At 39.9% G+C, this 16,857-nt stretch overlaps 1 protein-coding gene across 7 annotated transcripts in view; it reads left to right on the top strand.

Annotated features, from left to right (window-relative positions):
• kaznb (kazrin, periplakin interacting protein b) overlaps window positions 1-16,857 on the top strand; it is a 110,838-nt gene that overhangs the window by 66,325 nt on the left and 27,656 nt on the right. For 5 of the 7 annotated variants that reach the window (XR_013808979.1, XM_079685753.1, XM_079685754.1 and 2 more), the window contains one exon: window positions 12,062-12,169. Coding sequence is in view for 5 of the 7 variants with exons in the window: in XM_079685753.1 (XP_079541879.1) it covers window positions 12,062-12,169 (108 nt within the window). In the remaining 2 variants the exon portion in view is untranslated. Of the gene's footprint in view, window positions 1-12,061; window positions 12,175-14,676; window positions 14,964-16,857 lie in introns of those variants that run through there. The other 2 variants (XM_079685756.1, XM_079685755.1) reach the window with 2 other exon arrangements.

Raw genomic sequence — 16,857 nt, 5'->3', positions numbered from 1 at the left:
ATATTGGAAAAAATAACCGTGCATCAATCATTAACAATTTAAAATTAGTATGTAATGTGTCATGCCTGCACATGACCTACACAGACGCCTATAGGAAGCGTAGATGAACTGTACAGTATTCTAAATAAACTAACATATAATTTATTATTGCAACAAACACTTCTAACAAGCCAGCCATGCCCAGACCTTCTGTACTGGCTTCAATCACACCCGGCAGAAAAGGTGACTTCACTTCCCAGGTGTTAAACCGTTTTGCTTGACCTGCCTTGGTCGGCCATATGGCAGCATATTAACGAAGAAGAGTAGATCACAGAGAGTCACAGAACATTACCATTTCACAATTTGTTCCACAAAGTAGCTGCCGTTAAATTAATAAGCCATAATTGCATAAAAGCAGGACATCTTCCATATTGAATTGCTCTAAAATGAAAGGGTGTGTTAGGAAAGAAAACAAGTTCTTTCAACAAACTCAACGACCCTGAATAGAGGTCACCATTAAATCAAAACCAATTTTAGTGCTGGAGCTGCAGGTATGAAAATCTTCAGTAATTGGTAGATGTGTGAAGTGCTAAGAAGAGCGTGTTATGTGTATGTATGACATGGGCATGAAGCACTGTGGTTACGTTCGTAAAACCTAGCTGAGATGCTAATTAGCTCCTCCACTGCCATCCCAGTAATTACAGTCTTGTGTAGGCTGTAGCATTGACAGAGAGAAGAGGGTGATTAGATTTAAAAAGTGGCTGCTGTGCTTCACAGGAACTCATCTCTGTGCTGCTCTGGTGCGGTAGGAGAGGAGTAAGTGGTCAACTCTCTTCTCGAAAATTGGCCCTGTGCTGAGGCATTATTCATTCTGAGCGTCGCATACTGCTGAGCAAAAAGCTGATTCAGGTTCTTATAGAACTGTAAGGTATTGCAAGCGATGACCTTAAAGACTTTAGTGTCTATTGTAACACTAGCTGTGAGTTGGCGTGGATTGCTTACTGGGTCATTTTTCATTTGCTGAATCCTTCACCATTACTGTAAAGCTCGCCACCACGATGGGTAATTCATCCCCTCACCAGGGGGATGTAATCCTGTGTGTTATATATTTATTCCTCCAAGGATAACAAAATGACTCTCCTATTTGTATTTCTCTCCCTCAAACGTCCCTTCTCTATGAAAGCTTATTACGTAATTCAGATGTTGTAATATGAGCAGTAACCGGAGGGATCTTCTCCTGCTATGATCTTTTATAATGTTTCTAAAAACCTCCTCCTTAACCGAACAGGTCCCATTTACTGCAGTGTCAAACTGACTGCTAATAACAGAATTGTATTTAACAAGCCCCCAAAGGCGTCATGACACACACTGACGCACTTGTTAAATCAAGCTTTGTATTTTATCCATGCATTGTTTTTCCAGGGTATACAGTGTGTTGCTGTTGATCACCTTTATGCTCCTTTACACTCAGGACATGTTGTCAGGCAGCCTTTCTCTTCATTTTAAGGCCCCCAAGAGGGCAATAAATCAGGTTTTTCTCTCCTGGAAGAGCATTCTAGAGATCACGTATCCCTTAAAGCCTAAATCCACACGTGGCTAAGAATATCTATATTAAATAATATGTTTAAAATCCAGCATTAATTAGTGCACTGTGGAAAACAATATACAGGGTTCTTAGGGTCATTAAAAACCTGGAAAAGTCATGGAAATTCAAAAATTCTAATTCCAGGCCCTGGAAAAGTTATGGAAAACAATATTTTCCCCAAAGTTTTGGAAAAGTTATGGACATGTAACTAAAGTTGCATCAAATATAATTTATGCTATAATGATATAATGATAATAAATACTGTATCGTAATGAAACGTAAAATGGCATTTAACTGACGAGGTATTTTGCTGGTGAGAGCTGCTTTAACGTGTAGAAGCTCGTAAGCCTATTTGATTTGTTTTAGATAGGCACATGTTTCAAACCTTATTTTCCTGTTCCATGTTAAAATAAACCATTTTCAGTGGTACCGCTGAGAAAGAATAATGTTTTGGTCATGGAAAATTAGGTAAAGGTCATGGAAAATCATTGGTGAAAAAGTGTATGAACCCTGAATATAACATGGATATTTAATTGCAATGTTTGCTACCGTTTACTTCCAAGCTTGGAAACTACATCGGGATTGTTTATTTTTTAGCAAAGATTTAGCAGTAGGATGCTATACACTAAGGCTCATCTACATTTAAATGATCACAATATACATAGATTAAGCTTGTATTGTCCTTCTCCTCTCTCATTATTTACCTGAGAGGTTTAACAATAAGATCAAACTGTAAAATATCTGCAGAATTTGTTTATTAACTGAACTTTTCCACCTTCTCTCTCTCAGTATTGTTGTAGCTTAACTTTCTCCTCCCGTCATGACCAACTATTTGGAGGTCAACCTATTTAGGGTCAGCGTTTAATTAAGTTGAACTATGGCAAATATGTGGACAGCAATGGCTCCTGCAGCTGCATACAGAAGCACAGACGCTCTCTCTACATGGGAAATATTTGACATTGCTCGGCATAATGTCGAATTTGCACTTACGGTGTGAGAGACCTGTTCAGCTAAATTCCAGCCTTTACCTACGGGTGAAACACTCGGGCCCCCTAGGTGTGAGCTAAATCCCTATAAACACTTATTGATTCCCATGGCAGTCAAGGCACTTAAAATAACGATAACACGTTGCTGACCGCAGGGGATGTGCAAGATTTCTTCAGTGCCACTTGAGGAAACACTTGGGTTTTGAGATCGAGTAGATTAGATGAAATTGCTTGAAAGTGCTGCTGTGTGTGTTCTTTCATAAACTTTTGTACAAACTTGTTCATTACGTTTGTAGTTACCTCGTGCTTTATACTTAATTACATGTTTGTTTGTAATCAGGGATAACCTACATTGAAATAAAGCCAAGATTCTCCTCAGGGAAAATCATGTATAATTATCTGAATCAGACATTTAAGTATTCCTCACCCCTGCTGCTATGATGATTCAAGCTGAGGAGTTCTAATGCCAACAAAAACATCTAAATGATCTTTTAAATACATTTTAAAGGAGTTTACCTTATTAAATAATCAGTAAACAGGAAAATTGTGTCACATTTGATTAAATTGCAGACCTGCCAGGAAAATGTGTTCATCATAAATGACTTATTTCACACCTCTCTACCTAATTGTGTGCTGGCCAGTCTGAGAAGTGTTACAGCATGAGAACAAATGTTGACTAATAGCTCAAGACTTTTTTGTCGGGTCCAAGACAGCAGAAGAGCACTTGTGGGGTTTTTTCATACGTTGCTTGATGCCAGAAGCACAGCATGGTTTTGTGTTCTCTCTGCTTTTCTCCTGCAATTAGCAAGTGTAACAGACAGTAGTGGCAACTCTACCAAGCAAGTGCTATTTATAACAAAAGCAAGATGTCAAACCCCAAAAGCATCCTTTAAAATAAATAAATCATGTACCATTTCTTTATTTGACTTTCATTTTTCCTCCCGCAGAGATATAGCTGCTTGTTAAGCTATGCTACATTTAGCGGTTGTACATTGCAGATGATATTAAATTCTATTTGAAGACGTGGTACGCTGGTAGAGCTGACAGTGCGGCTTCCTGTGTGAGTGAGTCCCGTCCTTCAATCAGTACAGCTGGCTTCTCTGGGCCCAGTGAACATGGTAGTCTTAGTTCTATTATTCACACCTTTACAGCTTCTCCCATGGTCAGCACTTCTAACTATGCCTCAAATACTATAGCTAGCTGTTATACTATAGCAGCCCCAACTGAAAATCATTTGCTCTGTGTTTTTGCACCCACCACTAACTCCAAGGGCAGCGCTACTGTGTTTTATTATTCGGCTTGATGAGTAGTGAAGGTTTCCCCTGGAGAAAGGGCTCATCTCTTCCACTGAAGCCCTTTAATCTTTCATTTTAGAGATGTTTTTTAAAGCTGTTTCTTTTTTCTTGCAAACTCTTCTTTACCTCATAAAATAACATTTGAATCCACCTTTTGTTTGTGAAGACCGGAGTGAAAAATATGGGCTAGTTTAGAAAGCATAGATCAATCTTTTCAACTATTGCGGCCAAGCCTCCCCCTCTAGACATCTTTTAGTACAAGGGAGATGATGCCCAGTATCGGCCCTCGGTCCCAGCCCTGCTCTCCAGAGAGAAGAGGGTCTTGCTTGGATCTTGCCGAGGCAGATGGGACGGGCGTGGCAGGACTGGCATGTGTGAAAAGACTGTTAATCAATTCCCATGCCCATAAGGGGATAGAGGTCAGCAGAACGTCTCACATTTTCCAAATGTCCCCGCACACTCTGACAATATTAAAGAGCCGAGGCCAGGCCCATTGCTGCCCTCATCACAGCTTTGCCCAAACGCAGGAAAGGCCTTGGCACAAGGAGCTGGAGGAATTGTTTTAGTTGTGTCAGTGCTGGATTTCTTGCAGGCAGATTTTTCTGCTTAATCTTCAGTTTAAATCCGCCCTCATCTACAGTAGCTTTGCTGTTCCGGCAAATCCTGTAGGTTACGGCAGGTCAGACAGTCCCTGCTCTGAACAGCTGTGACCCTCAGTATCCGCCATGAGTCCTGAAGTGTATGTGTATGTGTGTGTGCGAATAATACTGTTTATATTTTATATAATATTTGTACTTTACATTTTTAGTTGTACATTTTCTGTTCCACTTTTTAAGTATTTTTTTTTTTTGTCTGAACACACTGATGCTTCTTCTGTAACAAAATCATTTCTGAAATTGGGTACAATAGAGTATCTATATATCTATATATCTATCCATCTGTCTATCTATCTATCTATCTACTGTATCTATCTATCTATCTATCTATCTACTGTATCTATCTATCTATCTATCTATCTATCTATCTATCTACTGTATCTATCTATCTATCTATCTATCTATCTATCTATCTATCTATCTATCTATCTATCTATCTATCTATCTATCTATCTATGAGAGGGGTTTTAGTGTGTATATCTGTGTATTGTGTTTTTATTCCCATGCACCTACACACATTTGGTCACAGTGTGTGAGGAATTCAAAGCATTCATGGCATTTTAGAGATGGCATGGAAATAACAGAATGTTTGTTGATTTTTCTTTTCATCTATTTAATGTTTTGTTTGGCAACACTACAGTGCTGTCTTCAGTAAATATGCTGGCTGAGTATTTAAAGTTAAAAGAAATCTCTCATGCAGTTATGAATTTGTTCTCCATCATCACAGTCCAACCGAGCCTTGAGCTCACTGTGGTTCTCCTCGAGGAGGCTGTGTTGGATTAACTAGCGTAGGGGCGGTGGTAGATAATCCTTTGGGGTTACAGAAGCATCTAATATCTAGGCCATAATGGATTCCACATCTTTCACTGGTTGAGCCACAATAATGATTACAAATGCCTGATGCCTACATCTGGCTCATGTCTTTGTATGTACAGTAGCCAGCTTGAAGGATAATGTCATTTTTCTTTTTACAGTGTTGCACAGATCACTCGTCGTTAAGCTGTAGTCCCTCACTGTTCCCTATTGGCAAGCCAGCCCCTCTGTGATTATTCACCAGCCACCATCATCATACAGTAACAGTCATATGGGAGGATGTATCACTACCGTAGCTACGTACGCCTTCCCATAGAGACGCCAAGGTTGTGCATCATACCTTAACCTTGTTTTCCTGATGGCATGGTTATGAATAATCAACTGAGGTGCGTTCTGCTCTCTTGAGCCCTTCAGCTGTTTTGGTTTCAGCACCACAAAGCTCAGTGTAATCACAGGGTTGAGCTCTGTACCATTATTATATTGTTTTGAGCAGATTTGGCATTTGACATTTAACTATTGATGAAAGGGATACTCATTCAAGGTTCCTCTGGTTACTTGAATATAAACAATGTAAAGATTTCCTCGACTACAGGAAGTAATTTTCTAGTTGTTCAGCTTTTTGCTTAATTAATTGATTTAATCTTAATATTTTATACCAAAGATGTGCTTATACATTGCTTAATAATCAGTCTTGGCATTCAAAAATGTCCTATTTGACTAAGACCAAAATTACCAATTAGTCAGCTATCAGCCTTAAACAAAATTCCATGCACAGACTTTGATACTCTTATTATTCTGCAATTTTCCTCTTGCATCATTACATTTGTATTATGATTGCATTGACTTGTTAGGACCATGTGTTATGAATAAACACGTTCACATTACAATTTTATACCAACATCCACTGAGAAACAGTTAAGGGACTGTGTTAAAATTATTTTGACTTAGATTTACGTAGACAGGTTAGGGTCTTCGACATGATTCTTCTCATTCCACATTTATGTTTAATATCAACAATCCTTTGCAATCTATTTACTATTAAAACAGACTTACATAAAATACAGTATGTCATGGTAACATTATTATATTGAAGGAACATAAATACAATTCACCAAAAACTGAAAAAAACTCTCACCAGCTCTTAAATGTGCCAGATGCAGTTCTGTCTCTATAACAGAGTTTTTCTTAATGTAGCATAACAAATGAAGATATTAAAGGGAGGCTTCAGGTGGTTTTTAAGTCAAATTAAAGGTTAAAAGAGAACATAAATAGCCCTGCCTTGCTTTTCTTTTTACAAAATTAACTTTTACCTTGTGTGTATGTTGCTTTGGACCAATGAATCTGCCAAGTGGTTAAATGTAAATAAGTTGCAGTCCTTCTCACCACGTCAACAGTTGTCTGAGAGTCCCTTTTGGATAGAATGGCCATATATAAATGTGTGTTTTATTTTAATCCAGTGAATTATAGGAGTGATATAAACTAAACTTTATCACATCGATTAGAAAATCCAAAGTGCCATTCAACTGGTCCACTGTAAGCCACAATGCCCTCATACATCCTGAGATATTATGGATTATTATTATTATTATTATTATTATTATTATTATTATTATTATTATTATTATTATTATCCATAGCTACATAAAAACATCTTATTACACAATATATTCTCCTATCTCTCTGTGTAGTAATTAAGCTTCTGCAGCTACATTTTAACACTGACACTGAACAGGACTTCTGGAGGTTAGTGAGAGCCTCTCAGCACACTCCATGAAAATCCTTTATGCAAGAGAACTGCAACATACTCGCAGAGTGGAGCGCAGCCATAACACCGGTGACCCTGGACACTCATCTTCCGCAACAATTCCTCATCATTGATGTAATGGCTGTGTCCCTGAACGGACTTATTTTTCTCTGTACGTTTTTCCTCAGGGCTGGCTGCTCTTTTGCTTTTAACGGCAGCACGCCAACAACTCCAATGGCTATGGATCACACAGCCTTGGAGCAGCCGTTCAGGCCTAATGTTCTGTGAGCACTGCGAGTATTGATTCCCTGTGACATGTATGATTATAAGCACAGATTAATAGACAGGAAGTTTACAGCTCCGGTTAAAGGAAAGTATCAGAGGGAGGACATTTTAATGCAGTGTTATGGCTGCATGTTAGGGTGGTATAATAGAGATGTGACAGCTCGACCTCCCATACATAGTATATGCAATATTTCCCACGGGAGACATGTTGCTTTTCTTACAGCGTGTTAAATACTGAGTCAACTTTCACACAAAGTTTTCCAATGCTGTGGTCTGACACATTCACAGCCTGTGTTTATGGAAGTTTCAATTTGTCGTTTTTCTGGTTTAACACAATTGTTGAGTTTTGTGATTTTATATCTAGCAAATTATCGTTGCCATCTGTTTTAGTGATACCAACTAGTGGAGACGCGTTGTGCTGTGGGAGCACCTTGTCAGCACTCTGTACGGTGGGATTTGGCTGAGCTCCGTGTGTGTGTGCCTGATAATACCAGAAGAGACCTGTGAACATCAAGGTCAGGGATGAGGAGTTTCCCTTGCCATTGTTCAAACACTTAATATCGCAACCAAACTCCATCCTATTGTCTTATGTAACCACACAGGGTTTCTTTTGGCTCTGTCGTGCGCCAAAGTTTAGAAGCATCATTAAAGGCATCACATCATTTAGCATTGTTAATGTATTCAGTGTCGCCACTGCTGTGAAATGTAATTTAGATAGCGTTTCAAATTCTTCACACATTAAGCTGTGCCAATTTCAAAGCAAGAAATAATAGACATTCAAACACATTTGGCTATTGTCATGACAATGGGGAATAATTACTGTGTAGTAGAGAAAAGGGTAACATTCTTAAGGGCTTTACACTTTCTGATTAAGAAATTATATAATTTGTCCTGAAAAACATCTCAACTCTTATATGTTTTGTACCAGTGTTACTCAAGCTTTTCACCACCACTTTTGTTCTGATACTTCTGTTTTTAATATCTCTTTTCTAAGTACATACCACAAGCTAAATATTTCCCTAAGAATCCATTGTAGAAGCTTTGAATTTCTCTATTTTAATGTGCACAAAACCCCCAATCAACACTAAACGATAGCTCTCCTTTCCTCAAAAACCTTTTAGTGGACGTTAATATGTGGACACACAGAACATTACATAACCTTTTGCTCTTCAAGTCTGCTAAAAGCCGATCAACTCGCAAAGCTAGCTCTTTGACACACACACACACACACACACACACACACACACACACACACACACACACACACACACACACACACACACACACACACACACACACACACACGCACACACAGTCTGATTACAGCATGTAAATCATGTAAGTCATTGTAAATTATTGTAAGTGGTAGCTAAACATGTTTGTCTCCGAGAGAATCAACACACGCAGTCCTGTTATTGCACTCAGCAGGACTGCGTCTCAGTGTTGTGCCTCCACAGTATCACAGTGATGTTCTCGTTTTTTTCCGGTGCGATGACTGATACAGGAAGGAGTGTGTCTGCTGCCTGCATGACAGACTGAATGCCAGTGTAATTAAAGGTTGGCTGAGGGTGGGCAATGATGAGCTGTCTGCACGACCAATGATAGTTTCCTCGCATTTCTGCTTGAATACCCGCTGTAACTCCCACTGAGCGTTTGTCTCCTCTTTCCATGGTGTGGTCTGCGTCTCTCTGCTGAGTGTTGGCGAGGAAGGGAAGTTGTGTCAGATGTTTGGATAGCCTCTCTGACTTTCTTTTGACACTCAGGGGTGTTTCTGCAGTCACACACCCGCGGCATATTCTCATTAGTATCTAGAGAGTATTTTCCCCGGTGATGCTGTCAGGGCTGGGTTGTTCCCTCGTCGTCTATAAGGAAGTCTCTGTTATTTATTAAGTAGCTGGCAAGCACACTTTTCAGTTAAATGGAGATGCATATTTTTGCCACAGACAAATAGATCCGATTTATAAATGAAATATCTTATTTTGCTCCTTTGAGGAAAAAACATACAGTAATCAAAAGGGATACATTTGCATAATAATGTTTGACACTATCTGTGCATACTTTATTCAGTGTGTAATTGGGAAAACATCTCGAGATGGAGAATTTATTTGAAAAATGCTCATAAAAGGCTGTTTGCACCTAATTGTAATGAATCAATATTCTGTGACTGTGTTGCCCACTTCCTTGCAGAAAATGTTTTTGGATACATATTTTTGTTTGTTGTTGACACTGTTAGAGACTCATCGGTTCTGATTGGTTGTTTTCCTTGCTAGCGTTTTGATGAGGAGGAAGAGGCAGAGGAATTTAATGTTCATAATTATCTGTCTTGCTTCTTTTCGGATTCAGTGGCATTTTCAGCAAATATGATAAAAACATTTTTAAAGTTACCAATTTAACCGTTAAGTGTCCTAGTTTTATTTTCTATATGGCCCTACTTCAGTGAATTAGGCTATCATTACTTTAATACACCCTAGCTGCTACTACCTGTCAAAATGCTTCAAAATAGGTTTTCATTTAAGGTGGACTAATCGATCGAAGTGAACACCTTGTTTTTGAAAGATGTTTCCATATAACAGAATGGGACATATCCCTGTATTTCAGGACCAGTCAGCTCAAATCGTTTTTTTCCCTTCAATAATGTAAATGAATAAATTAACATTTTCCCCTTACTTTTGAGTGCAACAAAGCTTTATTTTGTCACCTTTATAGCACTTCGCATTTGATTAAGATACCCGAGAACAGGCCTTTGAGATAATAAATATCTCTAAAAGACGCCTAGAATTCAGCAGATTGTTTTGGCACTGGCATCATTGTCCTGTTGTGTGTGCTCCTCTTCTGCTTTGGTTGGTCAGTTAGATAAAGGATAGACCTGCACAGCCTTTCCATAACGTTTAACCTCTGACTGCAGAGGTTTATCCAGGCAGAAAAGAGCTGGAAGATATACTGCGCACTCCTCAGGATATACCTCTCTTTGGCCATTCACTTGCTTTCCAGCAAGGACACTGACACAATGACAGGGTGTTTTCCCCTTGAAATGCAACGGACCCCTTGGGAATGGGAGGTTATTGAAACCAATGAAAAGTTCACATGACTACATTCTGTAGAAGTGACCAGGGTGATGTGTTTTCTTCCAATGATGGACAAATATCCAAATAAATCCTTTGCTTATTTTTCTCATTTGACAGGATGCTCTTTTAAAGGTGATGACATTCGCCTTCCCAAACCAGGCTGGGTTATCATACGTTTAAGTATTGAGGTTTTTATTTTTAAATGCACAAATCATCAACACATTTAAATAAGTGCAAGCATAGCCTGTTTATTTGTCTGCCCGCCAGCAGCTTTATTCCCTCTCTTTCTCTCTCTCTCTCTCTCTCTCTCTCTCTCTCTCTCATTATTGTTGGTGCTAAGTAAAGCAGCCTTTGAGCAGCCGAGCATGAGCTTGCCCGTCGTCCAATCTCCATATTAAACACTGAAGGGAAAGGTCAACACCTCACACCTTAACAGTTATTGACAGGTCAGGAGGACGGAGGAGGGAGGAGGGAGGAGGGAGTAGGGAGGAGGGAGTGGCAGGTCACTGATACAGTCAGGAAAATGAAACTGTCCAAATATGCAGATTAGAGGGAGGATGAGGTCATTGTTGAGGATGAGTGGTTGAGCAGATGGCACTACTCATAAGGCACCTGAAGCCAGACGCAAATTGCTGCACTCATGGACAGGTTCATGGTTAAACTAATCAACTTGTTTCATTAGCAGAAGCAGCAGCAGTGTGTGACGATTAGGTGTACAGTTGAGAGTTTGGAGCAAGGACGCCAGTAGGTGCTGTCACACCTTCATCTGGCATGAAATCCAACATTTGTAGCATTAGAGGGATTCACAACAGCTGTAACATGTCTTTGGTTAGAAGATCGGTCAGATCAATAGCGACGTCTGTAACCCTTTTCAGGAGGAAATCATTTTCGTTGTAATGCTACGGTATCTGTTCAACAAAATCATTTTTCAAACAGCAAGGATATTGTTGCCTCCAATAATCCTTGTTGTTTTTGTAGCGTTCCATTCGTTACGAATGGAGGTGAAACATTTAGAAAATGAGGTGGAGGAAAAGCAACGGACCTTGGTGATTTCTAACCAGGTCTGTTCACTTCTTCTTGAGCTCTGCAAATAAATTACTGAGTGAGAGGAAAGGAAATGTTGAACCTCAGTTACTGGAGCTCTCAGAAGTCCTTGGTCAGTGTGTTTAGCCGCATGTATAGAAAAAAGGGTCAGTGGAGTATATTAAAGTCACAGATGAAAAATAGAGACAAAGAGAAGGGAAAATGTATGAAATATAAAAAATCATTGATCATGAAAAGGACGAAAAGGAGAAAGAGAGTTGGACAAGCATTTTTGAATGATGAAACAAGCCTGGATCATTACTAATACAATGTTTGCCTCGTTATGGCTTTGAAATGCCGACCACACATGCAGTGATTTGTAGGACAGATTCATATTTGCAACGTCTCTGAAAGCTCAAGAGTGCGTGTTGAATTGACATCATGTCAGAATGAATCATCTAATACAACAAGCCTGCTTCACGGCTGTGCCCTGCCCACACACTATTAGTATGAGTCCAACACATTACAACAACCTGGCTGTGAGAATATGAATAAGACGTTTTGACGATAGAATAAACATTTGATTGATCGGATGTTGTGATTTTAAATGTTTATTTCTACCCCCTGCAGATCCATCGATGCACCACAGACAGAAGACGGTGGTGAGGGACATGTGCTACCCGACAGAGATATCCAGCCTGATGGACTTTGGCACCCCGGACTGCTCGCTAGGCAAAGGTACGGTGAGGCTCCAAATATACTAGGTGTTGCCTTGGTGACAGCAGGAAGTGTGCACAGCGATTCATCGTGGCAGTTATAAGACACAGAGCTGTCAGCTTGACTGGGAGGATAACACTGGAGCAAAGGCCTGCGCGGGCTTAACGTGTGAGAACAATCAGATAACAGCTCCCTGTACCTGGTGACTCACAGCTCACAGCTAAACAACATGTTTTGTCACCCAATGCATAGCACAGATGCACAAGACTGGATTGACTACTTTCCGCAGAAAAGCACTTTACTTTGCAGATGGCTTTAATCTGAACAGAGCTTCATTGAAGCTTATTGCACCAGAGCTCGGTTTTTATCTCAAATGACAGCATTGTAGCAAGGCCAGTTATATTCTCCAATTACCGCCATCAGTTGGACAACACATTTCTTTATAAAGAGGCCTGTGTGGCTCGGGGTAATAGTGTCTCTCGGTCTCTCTCGTGTGGAGTAATCAAACTGGCCTGCCTGTAATATTACACACCGCAAAAAGATATTGATCATAAAGTATATCGATCGCAACTGTTTTGTTGTTCACTCCTTTCTCTCATCATAATCACCACTGTTATTCTCTATTGTTCTCACACCAATGCCAAACCCGAGTGTCTGCAGTGTAATTCTTGTAATAATTGTAACTCCAGTCTCTTCATCCCATCTATCCCTCTGAAGTCGACAGCGCTTGCTCAGCGGCTATTAGACAGGCCTCATGTCTTCTCCACCAACAATAGGCGGCGCTGACAGCGTTGACCTCAGTCGCTCATTCTCTTCTTCCCACAGTGCCCATGGCTGCTTTTAGTCCCCCTCCTCCTTTTTTTTTATTTCACCTTCTTCTCTCTCAAGGCTAGCTAATATCTTAATACCGCTCAGCCCCGGCTCTCTATCAACGCTCCCCAGCACTGATAATGCAGACTGACAGGTCAACCGCGTGCAGCTGAGAGAAGCTGGAGCAATACAGTGTAGGGTAGAAAAAGAAGGATTTCTTCTGGCTTAAATGTGAGCAAATTAATGACATAGTGATACAGGGAGTTAAGCCTGAGAATAAGGACACTGAGGGCTGGAACATTTCAGACTAAAGAACTGTCAGGATAAAAGCAACGCTGTGAATAAAATTGAGTGTGGCTGAGAGGCGGGCTACAGCGTGACCTTGGAATTATGAAGTGCTACATTTGATACCAATGTTTATCTGATTTTAGACGCTGTAGCTCTTAAGACAAGTTAAAATCAGCTATAATCAGACATGCTCAAGTATAAGTGGGAGTAATTAGCATCTCTAAAAGTTCTAATAATTTGGCTCCATTTGATATTATAACTGTAATGCTACAATGATGACCAGACAAAAAAACATACAGCTTCAATATGTAGATTAACTACAATTGGGAGTTGAGCGTATGCACGATAAGAGAGATATATTTCAATATTTTGTCTCAGCTCTGATCAGTCAGAGAGAAACGAGCCTGGCAGTAATCCTTCAGGTGTTAGCCTGTGATGGACAGATCCATTGCCTCATGTGACAAGTATCTAGTTAGAGCACGTGTGATCTGTGGACGGAGCTGAACACTGAGCGCCAGCCTCTGACAGGCAGGACAAATGGCATGCTTGCTCTGAACTGCTGTCACGTCTTCAAGTGCCAGAGGTTTAACTCGCCTTTTTTTTGCACAAACACTCACTCACTTTATGCATACACTCGTGCTTTAGTATGCTAGTTATGGCACTCAAGAGCTCATAAACCAAAAATTCCATTATAAGATTATATCCAGCCGTGCTCTGCAGGCTGAATTAATTCAGTTGCAGCCCTATCTGTTTTCCTTGCACCACCTGCCTCAGGGTTCAGGCCTAAAAAGCCCTGGCAGGCAAACAGGCCTTAACCTTATTTACTCTGCACACATCTGAGTTCCCATCTCACATGACACGGACTGTCCTTCCTCAGACAGGCAGAAGAGCTGTCCATGGAGAAATCGCTGCAGGGTTAAAGATAACATAGGGCAGCTCTTATTAATAATCCAATCTGAGTGTGTAGAGCAGTTTGGTGAGAAGCATGAACTTCATATCACATCACTGCTGTCATGGTCCATTTTTTGAGGCGTCTATATTGAAGTTGACACTTTGAGCGTTTTTATGTAGGGTTTACATTCCTACCTCCTCTGGCCAAAACACACTTTCACATTCAGGAAGTGAGTATTGTAAACTCATGTAGGCTACAAAGGCAGTGTGGGCTCAGAGGGAGCAAAGAGCAGAGTGTAACTCCACACGCTTTCCTCTGCTAGCTGTTGGCCATCAGGTGGAGTGAGAGCTCCATGGACTCACCTGGTTCATTACCTGAAGCCTGAGGTGCAGTTTGTATTCCCCTCCCCCTCCTACTGCTTACGTTTGTACACAAGGGGGGAAAAGATGAAAAGCAGGAGTGGGCGTGGGGGGAAAGTTGTCCTGGTTGCCACAGGGCGTGTCACTAAACAGGTATATAGAAAGTGGGAGCGAAAAAGAGGCACATAGAGAGGAAAGAAAGAAACTAAAGGAGCAGGAAAGGTAGCCGAGTGGCTCCCAGGAGACGACTTCCTAGTAACCTGTCTGGGTGGAGCCTCACAGGCTGGGAGCGGCCGGCTGTGGTGGTGCATTCTGAGCGTTCGTTCACCGGTCTGTACGTATACAGTACGTGTGTGTTTCCTTTTTTTTTACCTGCTATGAGAGCTCACACCACAGTTGACAGTGGAGTCGAGCGGAGCCTGTGCTGGAGAGGACATGAGGTCCGAGAAGGAGGAGGGGAAGGCCGGTGAGTGACAGACAGAAAAGAAGATAGAGACGTTGTTTTTGTGTAGGCCATAAAAATGGCTTGTGTTTGCGGTGTGAGCGAGCTCAATTTCACATGTGGGTGTGTATGGGTGGCTGCTTGGATTGTATGAGAGGAATTTGAGTGGAATGAGAAAAATGTATGATACATAAACAGTCTTGGAGAATAAAGGTATTCAGTAATATAGTATATATATATATATATATATATATATATATATATATAGTCTAATCAAGTACAATTGTGTACAAATATGTCTGCTTAAATTATGCCGTACTGCCATACAGTACTACATATCAGATATCATCTAAATGTACTCAGTTTTTTAATATAATACATTTTGTACCTAGCAAACAGTATGTGAAATAGTGCCGGAATGATTACAAGTGTTATTGAATAATCTTCCTTTTATTTTTCATTAATCACTATATTGTTGAGTTCCCAGAGTCCATACTGAGGTTTTAAACTTATAAAAAGTTTCTTAGCCCACAACCTAAAATGTAAATAATGTAATATTGTAGAAGACTGAGAGAACAACCTATTATATGAAGAATAGCTGGCAATTTTCTGACTATCAATTAATCGATTAATTTATCTAGAGTTTCAGCTCTAATGCGATCGAAAAAAATAAGCTTAACGACATATACATCATGCCATATAAAACAATAATGTCCTGAACATTTTCCAAATGATATATTGAGTACCAGACAATTGTGTTTATGTTTTATTTTCACGCAGTTTAAGTAAATAAACATTGCCTCTACCATGGTTCATTTGTTTACAATAATATATATTGAAGGTTATTTAGCATGATTAATGTTTGTACTCTTTGGCACAGCCCTTTACAATACATTAAGTGCTGATGTATTTAAATCTATTCCATAGCAGAGACTTACGTATTGTTTTAACTTAAGATAAGAACTATATGCTGACCTACAGTAGATATGACATGTTCATATAGATAACATGATAATCTGTTAATCTTTTGTAATCATTGTACATGAATATAGTGGTATTTGGTGAGATACTGTACAGTGTAACTGATTTTAGTGGCTTAACAACAAATACTAAAGCTCTTATAATCTAAGGGAAAATACTACTGAGGGAAAATAATATATCCATTGGATCTAGTGTTGTCATTATTCTCTGAACAATGTATATTACCCAGTACGTGTATTGTTGGTAATTGAAGATGTAAAGAGAGGGCTTGATGGCGAGAGGGGGCCCACTGAAACTCATAGGTAAAACATCATTATTTTTAATGTGTGGTTGGCTCTACCAGTCTCTTCATCTAAACGTGAGAGGGGGTTCAAGCCCAGATTTCTACACTGAAAGTAGAGATGATGGACACGCTGGTGTTGGTGTCACTTGAGGGACCCAACATTCAAGACTTCAAAGCTGAAGTGCTAATGGGTTCTGTAATGGGAATATGCTCAAAGGTCTAGAAAAAGACATTTGGAAAGGGAGAGACCGGATGATCAAGCAACCAGTGATTTGCTGTATTCATTTTTGATGGACCCGTGATCAGCTGCACTACTGGAACTCTGTATACAGTTTGTGACAGTTGGAAAGTGTCACTGTGTTACCATGGAAACATATAATGTTAACTGTTTCGAACGGTTTTCTTTGAGTTTTAAGCTGAAAAATAAACACACAGCTTGTAAAGTCAACAATAGAAGATTATCCTCTTTTTAACTTCTTCAATTTTACATTACTCACTGAGTAATAAGCATATGTAAATCTGCACATTTTCTTACTTGCTCAAAATATAAAGTATCTTATAATGGCAACCATATAATCAGTCTGGCAACCAAAACCTGATGACTTGTTGCGAGTCTGGCAACCTCTTTTAAAAGTTAGCGTTCAGCCCCGGGTC

The sequence above is a fragment of the Notothenia rossii genome (genome assembly GCF_949606895.1).
Source record: "Notothenia rossii genome assembly, chromosome: 5".
NCBI lineage: Eukaryota > Metazoa > Chordata > Actinopteri > Perciformes > Nototheniidae > Notothenia > Notothenia rossii.
Note: the sequence above shows the minus strand (reverse complement) of the source record. Positions and strands in the feature narration are given on the sequence as shown.